This window comes from Ambystoma mexicanum, chromosome 2q (genome assembly GCF_040938575.1).
Source record: "Ambystoma mexicanum isolate Mex_15411 chromosome 2q, UKY_AmexF1_1, whole genome shotgun sequence".
In the NCBI taxonomy this organism is placed as follows: Eukaryota; Metazoa; Chordata; class Amphibia; order Caudata; family Ambystomatidae; genus Ambystoma; species Ambystoma mexicanum.
In genome coordinates, this window is record NC_090924.1 from 868,005,378 (window position 1) to 868,024,797 (window position 19,420).

At 48.6% G+C, this 19,420-nt stretch overlaps 1 protein-coding gene across 1 annotated transcript in view; it reads left to right on the top strand.

Moving 5' to 3' along the window:
* Window positions 1-19,420, top strand: part of ODAD2 (outer dynein arm docking complex subunit 2) — a 1,183,909-nt gene that overhangs the window by 92,421 nt on the left and 1,072,068 nt on the right. Inside the window, exon 2 of the mRNA XM_069648108.1 lies at window positions 1,633-1,899. Coding sequence (XP_069504209.1) covers window positions 1,676-1,899 — 224 coding nt within the window. The 5' untranslated portion in view covers window positions 1,633-1,675. The remainder of the gene's footprint in view (window positions 1-1,632; window positions 1,900-19,420) is intronic.

Consider the following 19,420-nt stretch of genomic DNA (forward strand, 5'->3'; position numbering starts at 1 on the left):
AAAGGAAAATCAAAGACTGAGAACATACATAGACATCAAGAAGACTAATGATGCCAATGATGGAAGTGGGATGTCATCAAGGAATAGAAGGATTCTGCAGAATTTCAAGAAAGACTATGGGCCTCATTACGAGTTTGGCAGCAGCCATGGAGCTATCGGCTCCATGGCTGCTGCCAAACCGGGCTCCTTTACCGGGTTCCCAGAATGTGGAATTACCGGGCCATTCCGAGTTCGGAGGGCCTAGTAATTCCTCCCTCTGGGAGCCCGGGCCCGGACCTTCCTCATTCCCATCTGAGCCCCCATAGGGCACAATGGGAATGGGAGAGGGAGTTAACAATGGGCCGATTACGACCGGCTCGTTGTTAGCTCCCTCTTCCCCTCGCAGGACCCGGTAACGACGCCTGGTTTTACCAGGCGTCCTTACTGGGTCCCGCGAGGGGACCTCATAATTTCACGGAACGGGTTTAATGGAGTCCGCCTCCATTAGCGGAGCCCGTTAACCCGTTCCGCGAAGGTCGTAATGGAGCCCTATGTGTATTCTTAGGATCTATTTATTCTTCAACTACCATTAATTTTCTGTATGAGATACTAGAAACTCAGCAAGTGAAGACAAGAGTGTATAATTTATTTTAAATAGCAATTCATACCACTCTTACTTCTTCCCTTCTCCTCTTCTCCCTCATTTTGCTGTCTCCACTTTGCCATTCCCTTCATATTTCTTTTTTCACCTTGGGAGGCAGGAGGGAGTTGTTATGTTGTTGCAATGTTATATTTAATGCAGCTGATATTATATAGTTCTCAAACTCCTTCGGGTTCGAGAATGCCTGATGAGAGTGGACCGATTGCCGTTGAAGGGAGTGCACCCACCTGGGGTCTCTCTACTATAAAACGAGTTATACCACTCACAACTTTGTTAAGTATCATTAATTCAACTTAACATACGGCTACCTTAAAATGTGTAATAATGCGGAAAAGAGTAATGTCTTCCCTTTTGTGCATTCCACTGGAAAGGGGTAGTAAGGAATGCATCAGGAATGTCCAATCGTTCATCCCATTTATGTCTCCCTGCAGAAAGTTATTTTTCCCTGCACTGAAGGGATCTGTTAAAGTGTGAGAGCTTTGCAATAATATTTTCCTCCATCTCTTGGGTGGAAGTAAAAATTGGAGGATTTCTTTTAGGGATCTTCAACGTCATAATGAAGCGTTATTTACTAGATGTCGCAATCCACAGGAATACAGCATGAGGTGAACACATCATGTTTTAAGGCTACCAGCAGCCTTAAGATGAGGTTCTTGTGTTTACTATGTGCTCTGAGATGCTTTGGCTGACTAATGCAACCTAGGCCAGAAAGGAAAAATGTTGAGGTTCGGCCCTGATGAGCATGTTAGGAATTCACAGGTCATGATAGGGACTTCAAGTAAGCACTTCACAGGGGGCGGGGGCGGTGAACTGTAATTCAGAGACTAGGGATGACAAAAAAACATACTTTATAGGTTGGTTGGCAAACATGTACAACTTAAAACCCATTTATAATATACAAAATGTATAATCAAAAACTCCCAGCTTGTGTTTATATTTTCAGAATGTACTTTCTAAAGAGAATAAAGTACAATGTGTTTGTCTCTCACCAGGATTTTATGCCACATCTGACATTGTTGGAAATCAACTGAAATCATGGGAGTGGCACTGACACGAGCTGCTCAATGGACCTCGGCTGGTTCTGGAACTGGACGACTGGAAATTACTCCTCTTAACGAGGCTATTATGAATCAGATTATTTTATACATGGACAATTTTCATACCAGGCATCCCCAAGAAGCAGCGTTTGTATTTAAGGAACCACTGGAGTGGACAACACAGTTGGAACCATCAATGTTTGGTTCAGGCTACGAAGTAAGGTGAGTGTACGCTAAAATATCTTTGAAAGCTATGGGTTTTGATAGATGTTTTATAAATGAATATCATTTACTTTTTTCACACTAATGACTGCACTTGAGGTATAAAGTCGTTAGCCCCAGAAGGATGAAACAGACAATATGTATTCCTGTAGATGTGTACTATATATTGTAAATAATCAGTACATATTTCAATTGTTAGTCAATAACAAAGTACAGTTCTGTGTATTTAGGATGTTTTCGTTTGCAAGTTACATTTAACAGTACAATACTTTGAAAGGTGATCTGTTAAGTGGGTTGATGCTGTAGACTTATTGTAACGTTGGGGCAAGGGCCAGAATCATTAGTCAATTATTGTGTACACTTGTTTAGAATGGTAGTGATTAAGTATAAATCCCGATGACATGGCATGACAACTGTTCATGCATAGGTCCATGAATGCACCAACTAGAGTCCTAGAACACCCCCAGCAGTTTCCTGATCTGTATGTAACAGTGTCAATAATGGAATCAAGTGGTCCTTTTGAACTAATGACAAAAACCAGGTAGAACGTGGAATGGTTTTTAAAAGTAACCAGACCCCAAGAAGGCATTAGGCACTATAATATTTGACCCATTATGTAGTTTATTGCGTGTAAAAGAAATCTTGGATTCAAATTGGTGTAAAAGTTAGTTCACAAGAATGATTTGTAATAACATGCACTGCACAAATGGTACAAGAATAAACTTTATTTGGCTCCCTTTTTTATTGCCATCACGGTGGTACCTAGCTGCAATTTTTAAACTAATACCATTGAGAACTCAGGGTGTTCCTGTTTTTGAAGTCCTGTATATCAAGTTTACCTACCGATTTATAATAACATTTTCTTTTGCTCTGAAAATGTCTCTACAAGTATTAAGAAAATGTATTTTTAGTGGTTCTAGCCCATAAGAAAGTGAATTCAGCAGCAATGGATGTTCAGTCTGGGTTTTTAATAATTTGCCCATCAAAAGGCTAAGGATAGCTTGGTAGAATGTATATAGCAGTTTAAAATCATGATAAAGAACATAATGGCTGAGCGAGTGATTAGACACTTCTATAAATAAGCTTCCACTTCCACAACAACCTCAAGAGGCAAATTAACACTCCAATGCTATACCCTGTTTTAGCCTTGGGTAGCTTGGCCCGAAATCGTGTAGTCCTCAAGAGTCAGTGGGGCAACAAGTTTAAAAACTCAGCAAGCTAAACAGGCGATTAGAGAATGGTAATGTGCACACCAGAATGCCATTTTATTTTCCAATATTTCAAGAAAAAACAATAAAAAGAAAACCAAGTAAAATTACTTTTAACGATTCAACGTAACATGCATCCCTTGTAGAGCAGTGTTAGTGAATGTTCAAAGCAAAAATATTAGCAAAAATGACTAACGGTTGTCCAGGTTCTCTTCACCATGGAAAGGAAAATATACATGCAGACTGGGATTAACCATTATCTTATTCCAGGACAAGGCGTGTACTGTTCAAGAAAGCTGTCATTGCGCTAAGGTGTTTTTATGGAGTAACATCATAATGATTGTTATGAACATTCAAAACTTTAACATTCATAAAGTATTTCCCAAAAATAACTTTTAATTTCCCCCTAGCTATTTATCCTTATGTGCTCTCTTATAGCAGAAACTCAACCCGGTTTGCCAAACACACACCCTTTTAAAATGACACAGAAAAAAGCCATTTTAAATGTCAACCCAATTAATTTGACCATCTCTGATTCCTATCCCTATTTTTCCACTGCACTTTTCAATCTTCTTCCTTGTTACTCCTCACTGACGCCCCCTCAATCCCTCTTTCTCACCTTAAATAAATCCTCTGTTCGTGGATAAACTAAACGGGGGAGATTTAAAAATTGTAACTACTGGTAACTTTCTGCCTCAGTTTCCTGCATCTTTTGCATGCCCTGCTCTTATCCGGTCCAGGAGTGCAAACCTTTTAACTGGATAGCTGGACATAATATTTCCCTATTGGCCCAGTTCATTTAAAGGTGAAGTGAATATTTTAAGTACATCTACATGCCTAAGGTTTTTAGATTATGGATCAGAGACATTTGCTCCCTCTGAGTTATAGTAGCCCACAGAAATAAAAGGTATATGTCACTGTCTCGAGGATATGTCTTTCCCTTGATACAACAAATGCTTGAGTTCATGTAAACAAAATGCCCAAAACAGGACGCGTGCTTTTTTACATCTTTTCCCAATGGAGATTGATAGGTACGTTCTGCAAAATCTTCTAAAACCGAACCGCTGCAAATCCTCTCACCACTGTAACGTAGCCATATGCGTTTTCTGGGATTCAAAAGATTTTTAAATTGATTTATGCCTATGAATAGGTTGTCTGTAACAGGATGCAATGCCTGCATTTATCATTCCATTGATTATAGATTTCTCATGTATCCCAAAGGTTTTCTGATCCTATTGCACTTGAATCTCTGCCTGTTAGCTGACATTTGTACCAGAATCAACCTCGACTGCAACTATTGATAAATTGACTGTATAGTTCCCATAAGATTGAAAAGGAGTGTGGGAGTCCGTCTACTGAAAACGAACATGGGTCAAATACTTTGTTCTATGGAATTTCTTCCACTCAGGAGGATCTACAACCACGTTTTAGCTCACGGCACCCTTTATAGAGGAGAAATACAATTTGAATATCAGTCTTTGTCCCATCCTCATGGGCAGTCCAGCAACAAAATCCTAGGCAATTATCCTCCGAACAAGAGTACCATCAGCAACCTCAGGCATGTGTTTTGGCCTTGTTGGGCCTCCTGAGTGAGCTGATATATTTACTGTAAGCTATACATGCTGAGCCTCAAAATTTAATTTACTGGGAATCCTTCAGTAGGCTTTGTGGTCAGAATGAGCACATTATCTTGCAAAGAGGACGAGACTTCAGGCCTTGATGCCACAAGTTATAGTGGCTTGTATCCTACCCCTTTCCAGCCTACAGGTCAAACCCCCTATCGCTCCACTGGCTGCCGCCTCTAACCCTCTTTTCCAGAGAAAGGGTGCTGATTCACAAACCCTTTGGGGGAATTGGGAAAACTGGGTTAGATGTCACCCTCCCTCATAAAACCCATCAAAAACATCAGATCCGGATATACTCAGGCCACAGCCAAGAACAGTACGGGCCATAGAAATTCGAATAGGGATAACCTTTTTAATAGATCTACTCTCGGCACTTAGTTATCAATGGTCCAGTCTGGTGAAAATGGTCAATGAATAGGTCCCCTTGAGAGTATAGATAAATCAAGGTATCCCTCTCCACTCTTCCACTCTTCTACTTGTCAGCACATTAACAACATCCACTTAGACCAGGATATGCACTTATTTCTAGGCGAGGGTGGTGCTCCACACCCTTACACATATGTTTGCCAAAGATTTCTCAGACGCTGGCACGCAAGAGTTTTTTCTTAAACTATACCACATGACTGTCCTGAATGAAAATTGGGCTTGCTGCCATACTAGACCCCCTATGCCTACTATTTGATTCTGTAGCTTCTTCCACTCCTTCCCTTCTACTGACTTTACTTCTTTCTCTTGATGATCCATATTTCACCCATTTTCTTTGCCGGGGCATTGTCTTGATCAAAGCCTCAGCTCATCTGTACTGGCCACGTTAACTGCTTCCTTCATCCTACTCCATGCCCGATCCAGCAGCCTCGTTCTACAAACAAAGTCCCAAATTTGGCCAGCATGTGCCCTTGCTCCATTCCGGGAAGTGCAGATTCCTGGCAACCATATACCCACAATGGAAGGGAGCAGAGTTCTAGGTATACCCTGACAAGCCTGCATATTTCAAAGAAAACATGAAATAGGAGTGCGTACATAAGTCAAAACACCTCTTGGAGAGTCCAAAATAGCCTTGTGTTACCCCATCATCCTGGAGGCAGCATCGTAAGAGGAAGATCCCAATCATTGGAGCAGCAACTCCAACTTTCCGCTCATCTCTAATCACACCACTTTGTTAACTTCAATGGCCTTGATACAACAAAGAGCCTGTGGTGTTACTTTGTAAGTCATTATTAAGTTCCAGATTTCCTATGACACATGATGCCTGCAATACTTTAAAAGGTAAAGACATGTGTAGAAGATTGAGAGTCCCCAGAGATGCCAGCTTTCCTTGGTAGGTATCTCCTGGTTGCATTATACTTCACCCTCCTCTCATTTGTTGAACTTGGCAGCTTGACACTTGGCCCGCTGACCCTGGTGGCATCTTCCACTATCAGAGTGTCCTATGTCTGGAATCTACGCGGCAAATAGATAATTGACTAGGGGCCTCATTACGAGTTTGGAGGTAAGTTACGGCCCTTAATGGCATGGAGCAAATACTGTGTCTGTGCTGCTACAAGGCCGCTATTAGAGGGCGTTTATGAGTACACGGGCACAAGCTTTGCCCCATGCCGGTAACGACCTTACCGCCCTGCCGTAAAAGGGCGAAAAATTGCCCTTACCGGCATTGCGCAAAGCGCAGATAGCTCCACCGCCATCCAAGCCATCGGCATTAGCGGTGATCGCTATTAGCGGTGACCGCAATTAGCGGTCACCGCTAATAAGCGGAACCGGAAGTAGCATCATCGCACAGGAACGGGAAAGAGCACGGTGGCCATCTTTAAAAACACAATCCATTGCCTTCCTCTGTAACCAGGACCCATATCACCACCACACCTCTACCACACCTCTACCTCTACCTGCAGCATATCACAATGCCCAAGGCACTCAAAAAAAAGTGCAGAGCGCTTGCGCAAGGAGCGCACACACAAGAGGAGTTGAACATGCTGGCTGAGACGCTGCAAGAAAATGTGGATGTCGTCTTGTCCACCAACATGTCTCGACCTGCAGTGCAGCGGAAGAAGGAGATATGGGCGGAGGTTGCGCAGAAAGTGAGTGCCGTTGGCACCACCCCCCGCACTCCTAAAGATGTCCGGAAGCGCTGGGACGACCTGCGCTTACGCGTGCGGAACATCATCACTGCCAACCGTAACCTGGGGATGGCAACAGGTGGTGGTGCGGCCTCCCCCATAAAGATGCAACCCTGGGAGGAGATCTGTGCAAGCACCATTGGGATGGAGGCAATCGAAGGAGTGGGGGATATGGAGCGTGGAGCCCTGTCATCGGCTGACGCATGTAGGTGTCCCAAATGAAACACTGTAAAGAACTACACGATGATGCCCCCCTGAAGTCACAGTGCAATGATGGGAAGCAGGGAGCACCAGACACATTTCTTCAAGACGGCCTACAGGCAGTGTGCAGCACCATCTTGTCCCCATGCATGATGCACCCCATATATGTCTCATCCCAGACGCATCCATGCATAACCCACCCAAAAGGCAAGCAACCCGTATGTCACTACCCCAATGCCAATCACCTGCCATTCCATAGAAATGCACCTACCATAGTGCATGCCTGATGCATGTAGACCCATCACTAATGGACTCCCTCTCTTGGTCCCCCACAGGCACAAATTCTGAGAGTGAAGACCAGGACCCCAGGGAGGACGCTGCAACACTAGCCAAAAGCTCTAGGGGCATGGCGCCAGCAAACCGTCCCTCAACATCCAGGGGAAGAGGGCAACTTGCACTACTGGGCAAGCCCAACACAACGCGGGATCTAAAAGCACAACTCTCCATCACTGAAACCACCACAGCACCCCCACCAACCACATCCACACTGGAGACAGTGGCTGAAGGCACAGTTTCAACAGCAAGCAGTACCGTTGGTGAGACAGCTGCCATGGCAGCTGTGTCTGATGACGAACAATACACACCGACACCCGGAACACCTACTGGTACAGGCCCCCAGCAGTCACCCCAACACTCCCCACCCAGCAATCAGGATGCCAGCAGCCATGAGCTGTCCGCAGTGGAGTCCTGGCCAGGGAGCTTCAGCCCCATGGGGAGCATGCATGAGGGCCAAAACATTCTGCATGCACCAACAACATCCGGCAATGTCCGGGACAGGCCTGAGGGCATCAGGGTTATACAACAGCACCAGGAGGAGCTGACAGGGCTCCTGAACCAGCACATAAAGGAATGTGGCCAGGCAAGAGAGGAAATGAGGGCATGCACAGCATCCCTCAAATCTACTATAGAGTCTACAGGCAAAGACATATGTAGTGAAATGGCGGCTGTGAGGCAGGTCCTCACCCAAATGGTGTCAGCATTGGAGGCCCTGCGTCCCACACAGGTGGTTCAACAACCAGAGACCTCCTCAAATAGCAGCTCCAGACAGACCAGCCCCCTGCGTCGGTCTGTCCGGAATCTGCGCAAGTCAGACAGGGGTCCACCCAATGCTGCCAGTGGTAAAGGGGTGTAAGTGCAGCCTGGTAATCCAAACTCCTGAAGAACAATGGTGCATGCAAGTGCACAACATGTGTGGGGAAGTTGAGGGGGGGCGGGAGAGGGTGTGTGGGGTTGTTGAGGGGGGAGGGGGATGCAGGAGAGGGTGTGTTGGATGGTGAGTTTCTGCACTTAACATGTTACATTTTTCAATACACATGTTGTGAAATCAGAATTAGAATGAGCGGACATTGTTTATTGTGTAGGTGTGCTTTATTGGTGAACAGTCTACAGTGTCCATGTCCCTGACGCACCCAGTGCCCTGAGTCCCACCTCTATGTCACACTCCCCATCCATGTGTGCTAGAAACATTGGTTTATCAAAGTCTGACACATGGCACGTCCCTCCTGTGCATCGCTGCCTCCCTGAAGTGCAGCCCCATCTCCACCCTCCTCATCCTCATCGTCAGGTGGTTGCAGTTCAGCGTCAGGGGGCAGAGGCACATTCCGTCTGATGCACATATTGTGTAGCATGACACATGCCATGACGATCTTGCCCACTTTCTCATGCCCATACAGGAGTGCCCCACCAGACCTGCTGAGGCAGCAAAACCGTGCCTTCAAAAGGCCAAATGTCTGCTCAATTACCACATGGGTACGTGTATGTGCACAATTGTAGTCCTCTTTGTGCCTGTTCTGCGGGTTCTGCACTGGGGTAAGGAGCTACCTCTTCAAGGGATAGCCTGCATCACCTGCATGTGTGCAAGAATGGTCATGTGTAAGTGATCACATCATATGGTACTTGTATCAATGACACCATAGCATGCATTTATTTCCTGTTGGCACCCACATATCCATGCATGAATACAGCCTCATGACGTTACTGCATTTGAGTATTCATCTGATCGACAGGTGTGCGTGGCATCGTCTAGTGGGCGCAGGGGTGTCCTATTCCTTGTGAGTGCCCATGCACTGTGGTAGTCCATGCCGGATGTTCCCATGATCTGGGTGCTGTGTAGTCAATTGTATGCTTTCATCCTGTCACCGTTGATGGCAGACTCATGATGATCTCACTCTGCACAACAGATGTTGACATGCTGTTTTGGTGGACCTCTGTGTTGGTGCAGGGGTGTGTTCATGTATTTTGCCCTCATGTGACTCCTTTGTATGCAGTAATGGAGAACTGTCCCTTTTGATGATGGTATTTGGTGCTGTGCATTGGCCATACTAATTGCTTGTCGCTGCATTGTGTTGCGGGGGCTACGGTCTGATTATGTGCAGTGTACATGTTGATGGCTATGGAATGGTTGTAGCACTGCATCATTTTCATGGTAGGGCAGCTTACGTCTTGCATTTTGGGGTCAGGTGTCGGGTCAAGTCTGGCCTGCTTTGGGGTATGAGCATGGTCCATCCTCTCAGGTACTCTCAGCCAGGTGAAGTATGCATCTCCCCCCCTCCCATCTCAGCCAGGTGAAGTATGCATCTCCCCCCCCCCCATCTCAGCCAGGTGAAGTATGCATCTCACCCCCCAATCGCCTACCCACATCGCGTTGCCATGAGCCTGACGTGCAACTCACCGAGTAGCCAGGATCACGTGCCCTGCGTGTCGCGTGGTATCGTGGAGTTCCGCATGACCATTGAATCATGGGTTGATCCGGGAAATCGGGCACAACAATGTGTGATGATCTTCTTTGAGTCACATACCATTTGCACGTTGGTGGAGTGGTATAACTTACGGTTGCGGTACACTGCCTCCATGGCATGTGGGACCACCAATTCAACATGGGTGCAGTCGATGGCGCCAATACAACCAGGGATGCTGGCCAGTGAATGGAAACCAACTTTGGTGTTGGAGATCTCCTAGGCTCTCTGTGGTAGGATAATGTGGTCGCCTGTGTGCTTCAGGAGGGCATCGAGCACTTGGTTCAGCGTACGTGAGAATAATGGTTGTGATATGCCATGCATGTGCCCCACTCTGTGCCGGTAGGTGCCTGTGGCCAGGAAGTGGAGCACAGACACTACCTTCAGTAGAGGTGGGATGGCGGTGCATATTTCAATCAGGCTGACAATGTCGTCATGTATCATGTCCGCAATGGTGGTGATGGTGTCCCGGTCCAGACGGTACAGGGTGTGGATCTGCTCAGGGGTTAGGTTGAATGGACTGGCTCTGATGCGAGGGATTGGGGGCTGCCTGCGTGGTACCACTGGCTGCACTGGTAGGGCATGCTGGGCCTGCCACACCCGCCTTCTCCTCCTGCGTCTCCTCTGTGCTGCCTGTTGTTGTTGTTGTTGTTGCTGGAGTTCCACTGCAATCATGTCCTCCAGCCCCAGCATTGCTAGTAGTATTGGAATCATTTTGGTGTGTGACTGGATGTGGTAAGGGGTGGGGTGTGCTCCTTTTGTGCTGGCCCAGTCTAAATTGCCTCCACCTGTGCTGATTGTGTGCACCTGTGGCAGTTGGGAACACAGCACATGGCCGTTTACGGGTGGTCCGCGATGCCGGTATTTACTCCATGCCGTTAAGGTACTTTTCGGGCTTCACAAGGCCGTTATTTGCATGTCCGCATTACTTGGGATCAGCTCCGGTTTACGGCTTGCCGCTAATATCGGCATGATGTGTCGCACACCTGACCCTAGACCGCTATTTACAGAATCGTACTTTACGGTGCCGTAAATAGCGGTCTGGTTGGTCAGAATAGCCCGTAGCGGTAAGCGATGCCGGCATCGTTTTTCCCTTACCTCCAACCTCGTAATGACCCCCTAGTTCTCACTATCGGAGAAAATGTTCAGACTCTCCCATTGGTCCCTAAACATACCAATCTCTTGCACCGCTCCCTGGACAATGTCCTTTACTTTAAGTTATTGTAAAATCAGGATGTATTTGAAGCTGCTCATCTCAATTCTGAAAGAGATTTGTTCTTCTCTCACAATCTTGAGTTGGACAGAAATGCAGAAGATATTTCACAGCTGTTTATTCCAGTGAGAGCTACATGCCCTGTTTGGGACTCAGGTTTCCTCTCTGAGTCCTACCTTTGCACAACCCATACAAGGCTATGAGAGTGTCAAAACAGAAGGACCTCGTGCCACCAGGTGCTTGCATCAATCGAGGCCCTGCAAGGCCCCATGTGGCATTATGGGCTTTCTCTTATAGAGGCCTGCAGGCACTAGGTCATGCTGTCTGTTAGTCCATCCATAATGGAATGCATTGTCACATCAACCATTATGAATGTGCCTCCACTGTTTTCGGGGGTTCACACAGTTGTAAAAAATCCAACTTCAAAGGACATACGTGTTCATACAGTGCAAATCCCAAAACAGCTTCAGCAGCTTTTCAAATACATGTTTCAGTAGACATTACTTGTACAACAGTTTGCTGATCTTGTACTGCTGTCTTTTGTTCACAATAATTCTTGTGCGTTAGCACAAGTGCAGGTGCTCAGTTTAGGCAAGTGGCTCTTCATATCCTTTTTCACTTAGTGTTGTTCACGTCCGTGGTTAGGGCCAGGATGTGGGTGGAGGGGGGGACTGCCTGCCAGAAAGCGTCCACCATCCTGGTGCATCCTCCTCTGCCACCCACTGGGGCTCTCAATTGATTATTCATTTTTTTTGTAAATGTTGAGCTTGTGGCATGGGCAACTAACACATTCCTCACCGGGACCTTGTCTCCCATGGTCCTGCTTCCGCTTCCTGGTTTCCTTTGTCCTGATGAGTTGGAGTCCAATTGCCCCTGAGCGCTTCTAGAGGGTTAAGAGCCTCATGTTTCTAATGGTAAGTTTAAAGTGTTTGTGTGCTTGTGTCTGTGTGCATGTTTAAAATAGAATGCAATGTGTGTTCTTTGTCAATGGTCTGCTTCAGAAGGTCCTAGCACCCTGCCCGCTGTTAGTCATTGCATAATGCTTTCTGATCAAGGGATATAGTGCCCCACATCACAATGATGTTTGGGTTGCCACCGACTCTCATACTAATGGAATCACTGTCTCTGTCTCTCTTCCCTCCCTTCCCCCACTTCCCCACAGTGTGTACTCTAAGGGTTACAGTACCTTTCACACTCAAGAGGAATATGGTACCCTTTACACTGGGTATGACCAAGATCTATGATGTCAACATGATACCGGTCCTAAGGCCCTTCTTTAGGGTGAGCCACGGCTGCGAAGTTCGCATTCCCAGGCACTAGAGTGTTCGCCCCTTTCTGAGTCTGCTTTCCAGTCTGTATGCCTAGCCATTAACCCTGCTACTGTAGTCTTGGTTCTTCTACTTGCTTAGATCATTTGTCCTCCTGGTTGCTCTCAGGTTCCTGGTCTGCACTGACGGTTTTGCTCCCACCTCTGCCTCCTTGTACTCCTGACGCTTGCCTTGTAGGCCTTGCCCATTCTGTCTTCTATACACTGGCTGGCCACTTGGGTTCACCCTCTTTGAGGACTCTCTGCATTGCTTGTATACCTGAATGGTTCCTCCTCCCACTGTCCTGCATTGCACTGAGCTGATAAAATGTCGAGAAACCATTTTGACTCCATGCAGAATTCCCGCCTCTGTTTTCAGTCCCTGTTTCCATCCATCCTGGCTCCCTGCTCCTGTTCATGGGTAAGATCTGTTCCTTGATGTTTGTTTCCGGGGGTTCTCAGATGGTTGCCTGAACTGCCCTGTTGTCCATAGCTGGGGCTTCATTCTAATGTTTATTTCTGTACTAAGTTTGATGTAAATATTGCTCATCTGCTAATCCACCAGGACCTCTGGTGCAATCATTTAATTGCAGCGTTCTTCCGATTGATCTCCCATATTACACGAGGATGACATTCTTGGGTTTATTTATTTATTTTGTTATTTATATAGCACACCTAGCCCAAGGGCATATGGGTGCTTTTCTTACAGTCATCTTTGTTTTCTGGCTTCCTAGATTTTAACAGTAACTACATGCTGACTGTATGGTGATGGTTCCCCTGTCCAAAGCCTGTAGGTCTGGCTGTTGGTTTTGCTCCTTCTCTTACCTGAATATAGACCTTCAGATTTGACCCTGACACTAAGCGGATGACTGCTTCTTTCTGGCTTTTCAGGGATGGGCATTCTACCAATTGGGTCCGGCACAGACCTCGGGATGGAGGACATCTCTGCAGCATCCTCCATTTACCACCTACTATAAGCCTACAGCTCTTGCTTCCTAACCCCAGAGGACTACCTCCCCAGTGCTGGATAGAGCCCCCCCCCCCAGGACTGGTGACAAAGACAGTGGTCGTCTTCATCACAGTTGTTACCTTTGATCCCACTATTTAGATTTGTGAGTTAAATGTCGCACCAAGCTTTCAAATTAGGGTTAACTTCCCTTGAAATGTCCTTTAGGTTCCTAAGGTACTGCTCAGTTGTCCAACGAACTTCCTAAGGAAAGCCTCCTGTGCTCTGATTTTAGAGCTAGAATTGCATTTGTGCATTATGATGGTAATGTGCTAATCTGCGCCACTATGTGGTGATTGGGACATTACCTCCTCCACTAAAGCATTGTTCAACACAGCTATAATGTCCCTCTCCACTACAGAACTCTAAAAAAATCTTCAGGGACCTTGGACTGTGACTTGGCATGCTCTTTTGTCCACTTACCTATCTGAGCTGCTCCAGCGTGAACTCACTCTCAGGACCTCAATCCTGGAGATCAGCCTGCCACAAGGGTCACTCTCCTCTCCTAGATACCTCTCCCTCAAAGTCATAGCAGAGGAATTCTTTAATGTGGAAGCACTAGGGACTATGTCTAAGGCATTGTGAGCGAGAGAATATCAATGCTTGTTTGCAGTGGTCCTCAAAGTAACCCTGTTCTCATTGACTTCTTCCCAAGCCTGTAGGCTCTTTTGCAACACCATATTCAACACTGCTTTGAAAGGGGAATAATAAAGAAATTGTAACAAGTGGAAATTTAAAATGTAAGATAATAAAGTATCATATTATATAGTGGTTTAGACTTTTTCTTGATTACTCCTACGTCCCGTCCCCTTTCCTCCATACTTATGGGACATCTCTCCGTCCTGGGGGACAGGACCGGAGCATGTTGTAAAAAGCATCCAAAAAAATGTTTTAAAACATGTGGCCTTCCTCTCTTTCTGCGCGGGGCCCGGCACACGGCCGTAACCCCACCCACCTTGGCTCCGCCCCGTGCATCGCCCATCAGTTATTTTCTCCGCTCGTTCGGGACTGGACGCACTTGCATCCTCGGAAGGTTTTCTTCCCTTTTTCCTCTCTGGCTCTCGCTAGCGATCGTGTACTAATCTGTCTATGATGTTTGACTTTCCAGACTGTTCATCGTGTCACTGTCGTTTCGCGAGGGCGGATCCCTATCCTCTTTGTTTAGAGTGCTTGGGTCCGGATCAACGTTGGGATTCCTGTTTTTACTGCGACTCCCTTTCAGTCCGGGCACTTCAACGTCAGTTGGGGCGGTGGGAGGAGGTGTTCCGATGAACTCCTCCTTCACATTTTCAGGCGTTCGTCGACGAGAAGAAAAAACGCCCAGTAAGTTCTTTACTTTTCAGAGCACCCCGGCCGGGGGGGATACCTTTCCAGGTTCCTCTCGGGCCGGGAGGGGCGTTGATCGCTCTGTCACCGGGGTTCGTCGTGAGGTGCCAGTTGGGCCTAATAATTATACCAGAGTTTTCTCCGAGGGTCTCCGTAAGGGGCCTGTGGATACCGGAGCACGCTCTGAGGCCCCTCCTGTGGGGGCTGTTTGTGGACCCAGTTCTACTGAGTCGTGGGGTACCGGAGCTCGCTCTGAGGCCTCTCTGTCGGCTTACCTCAAAAATAAGACCGGGGTGCGCCTGGAGGCCTTGGGTAGGATTTCTGTCACCAAATGGATGTTCGAGGCACGCGCAGATAAGGCTGTTACCGGACCTGGGTCCGAGGTCCCTCATCCAGAGGCTAAAGCTACCAACAGTTCTGAGAGGCCTGGCAAGGCCTTGTCGGTGAAAGCTGTTTCTCACCGTTCCCGCTCTTGCGGCGACACCAGACTTGTTGAGGGGGCAAAGAAGAAAAGTTCTTCTTTTACCGGCAGTGCCGAGGTCCTTCCTTCGAAGGCTAATTTGGCGGTTGGTATGTCACAAAAACATTCCAGGCCTCACAGTACCGGCTCTGTCGAGGTCCCTTATGTTAAGGCTAAAGTTAAGACCCCTGATCCATCAACAGGGACCCCTGCCTCACTTCCTCACGTGCCGGAGTTCCCCTCAGATGAGGACAAAATGGCGTCCGTTCCTGCCACGACCGCGGCGGCCATTTTGGGTGCTACCCCTACAACTACGCCATCGGCCTCAGGTGTAGGGCTTGGTCCCTTGGGTGAACATAGAGTCCCTTGTGCGCATCCTTATTGGCCAGTTTACGACTGGAACGCTCGTATGCCTCTTCCGCACAATGTTTTCGTTGACAATGTTTTCGTTGTAACCTTGTAAGGGTAACCCTTCCCCGTTACGTCCCTGGATTTGTCCACCTCATGAGAGGCCTCCTCAGGTTCCGAAACAGTCCCCGGAGGACGCTTTTTTCAGTAAATTTCAAGCGCTTATGCGTACCGACCGCATGAGGGAGTATTTCAAAGGCCTCTTTAGGGAGATATGTCCTCCCGCGCCTCTGACTCCACCCGTTCCTCCGGTGGTTCCGCCGGCGCCTCCCTTGCCTACAGTGCCTTCCCCGACTCTTCTGCCTTTGCCTCCATTGTCCCCTGTGGACAAGGCAGGACCTGATATGGCTCAGCAGGTTCCTGACCTGTCGTATGACGCGCAAGACCTTCCCCGCTCTATCAAAGCTTTTCATGACCGGGTACTGGACATGATGAACTTCTTGGATGTTCCAGTGCCTGAGGCACCCGCTCCACAGGACGGCGTGCTTTCTGGGGCGTTCACCCTGTCTCCCTTGGAGCGTACCGGCCTGTTCTTGCAGAAGGACGTTCTGGCCGAGGTCTGCAGAGTCTGGGAAAAGCCACGCTCTGGACTTTTTGTCAATAAGAAAATTGACGCGAGATACAGGCTGCATTCTTCGGAAGAGGTGGCCCTGTCGTCTTGTCCGCCCCCCTCCTCCACAGTAGTGGCTGCGGCTGCTTTGCAGTCCAGGCCTGCAGCATCCTCTTCCACGACGGCTACTCAGGTTCTGGGAAAGGAGGACAAGCTCCTCGACTCCCTCGGGAGGAAAATCTTCGCCAACTCGGCCTTGCAGCTCAGGCAGGCCAACGCTGAATTGATATTAGCGGGAGCTAACATGCGGATGTGGAAAGGTCTGTCAGAGTTTGAGGAGTTTATCCCGGTCGAGAAGCTGGAAGACTTTAAAGGAGGCCTATCCGACGCCAGGGTCTTGGCCCAGAATCTCCTGGAGGCTGCGGCTCATCACGTAGACACCTCGGCTCGGGGCCTAATGCTGGGGGGTTGATACCTCACGGCAGGCGTGGCTGCATGCAACTAAATTCTCAAAAGAAGTGCAGGACAAGGTGTTGGACCTTCCGTTCGATGGGAAGGAGCTCTTTCATTCTACAACAGATGTAGAGCTCACCAAGACAAAGGACAGCACTCAGACAGCTAAGTCCTTGTCTGTCCTGGTTAAGGCTCCTTTCAAAACCCAGAGACCGATGTCGCAAAGTCGACCTTCCTCTGGCTTTAGGGGCTTCCTCAACCGAAAATCTCGCAGTGTGGATACCCCTGCGGAGAACAACCGCCGTAGGCAACAACGGACACGGTTTTTCTCCCGCTCCTCAGCCTCCTCCTCAGGTTATAGGTGGCACCGCCACCGATAACCCTACTAAATGAGGGTTTTCCCCGCTCGCATGAGACCCCGGTGGGAGGACGCATTACGTCTCATTGGGAGACGTGGCAGACCATCACAGAAGACAGATGGCTCTTGTCAGTCGCTCGGGTGGGCTTCCGCTTACCTCTACCCCCTACCCCACCCCTCAACCCTCCTTTTCAGCTGTCTGGCTCGCCCTCCCTCAAAGCCGAGGTTCAGAAACTTCGGGACCTCAGAGCTGTGGAACCCGTTCCCCTTGGGGAGCGAGGGGAGGGCTTTTACTCCCGGATGTTTACGGTGCCTAAACCCAAACAGGCTGTCCTGCGCACCATCCTAGACCTTTCCCAGTTCAATCTTTTCCTACCCCAAGAGAAATTCAAGATGATCACACCAAGCCAGATACTCTCTTCCTTGCAGATGGGCGATTGGCTCAGCGTGGTGGATCTTCAGGATGCGTACATGCATATCCTGATTTGGAACCCACACAGGAGATATCTCTGCTTCTCTTTGGGAGAGGAGCACTTCGAGTTTAGAGTGCTTCCTTTTGGCCTCAGCTCGGTGCCGCGTGTCTTCACAAAGATGATGTCGATGATTGCGGCCATCTTCATTTCCAGGGTATTCATGTGTATCCATATTTAGATGACTGGCTCTTACGCAGCCCTTGTCCGCTGGCAGCAGCGGGCAGTCTCCAGTCTCTCCTTCAGCTCCTGTTCCATCTTGCTTGGGCTGTCGGTGAACTGGCGGAAATCTTCCATGACGGTCTCTCAGGACCTGATTTTCATTGGTTTTCAGCTGGAACACGATCGACTGCAGAGTGCACCTGACTGGGGACAGAATGGCGGCTCTGTTAGCCACGTGTCGGATGTTTGCGCAGTCGGAGAGCATGTCGGCCTGGTGGTTCCAGAGGCTTCTGGGCCTCATGGCCTTGTGTGTGCTGGCTCTTCCTCTTGCTCGTCTCAAGATGAGACGGACCCTGATGGCTCTTCGGAGTTCCTGGCGTCAGGCGGTGGACCCGGATTCCAAGCTGATAATGATTCCGGATTCCATGAGAGTGGACCTGCAATGGTGGTCATCTCTCAGCAACCTGTCGGTGGGTGCGGGTTTTCAGGACCCAGCTCCTATGGTGACGATCACGACGGACTCCTCCCTCCTGGGGTGGGGTGCGACGTTAGATCTTCTACAAATATCGGACCTCTGGTCGCCTCAGAACAAGATCCTGCACATAAATCATTTGGAGCTTCTGGCGATCTTTCTAGCGCTCAAGGCGTTCAGACCGGTCATTGCCAACAAGGTGGTCCGCATACGCAAGGACAATGTGGTGTCAATGTATTACATCAACAAGCAAGGGGGAACAAAGTCTCCCACCCTCGTGGAACTGTCCATCCAGATTTGGGAGTGGGCTGTGCTTCATGGTGTCTGGCTGCTTGCAGTACACATTCAAGGCCAGCTGAATGTCACAGTGGATGCCCTCAGCCGGCGGACAGTGGTCAGCTACGAGTGGGAGTTGAAGGCAGAGGTCCTCTCATGGATCTTCTTGCGTTGGGGCACACCGGAGGTGGATCTCTTCGCTACGGCGGTGAACAGGAAGCTTCCTCGGTATGCTTCCAGAGGGGCCCTGGGAGCCTCCTCTCTGGGGGATGCTCTCCAGATTCCATGGCACAACATGAGAGCTTATGCCTTCCCGCCTCTGCCTCTAGTCCACCGAGCAATTTGGAAGCTGAAGAACTCGGTGAACTGCTCCCTTCTACTCATAGCCCCCTGGTGGCTGGTGGCCGGCCAGGTTTTGATTGTCAGAACTTCAACACCTGTCGGTGTATCCGCCGATCAGGCTACCAGTGACCCCCGATATTCTTCATCAGGGGGAGCAGCAGATATGGCACCCCTCCCCACAATCGCTCAGCTTGGCGGCATGGTGCCTGAGTTCAGGTCTTTAGAGCATCTTAGCTTGTCTACGGATAACATGCGTATTATCCAGGCAACCAGGAAACCCTCGACCAGATCCCAATACAGGAGTAAATGGCTCAGGTTCTGTCATTGGTGTTTGGGAAAGCAGTTGGACCCAAGGGTGGCTACGATTGACACTGTGCTGTCCTTCGTGTCCTCCCTAGCAGAGTCGGGTGTTCACGTTCTGTCCTGCAGAACCTACCTTTCAGCGGTCTCCACTTATCTTTCTACAGACCAATGTTCCTACTCTCTGAGTAACTCGGTCGTCAAGAGGCATTTTGCAGGCTTGACACGCCCCTACCCTCCAGTTTGTAGTCCGTACCCGCCGTGGGACCTAAATTTAGTCCTGACGGCGCTGTGCCATAAGCCTTTTGAACCCATGGCCACAGTGGACCCCAAGTACCTATCATGGAAAGTGTCCTTTCTGGTCGCCGTTACCTCAGCAAGGCGAGTGAGTGAGCTCCAGGCCTTGTCAATGGAGCATCCCTTCTTGGTTTTTACAAGGACAAGGTGGTCCTACGGACAAACCCTGCCTTTCTCCC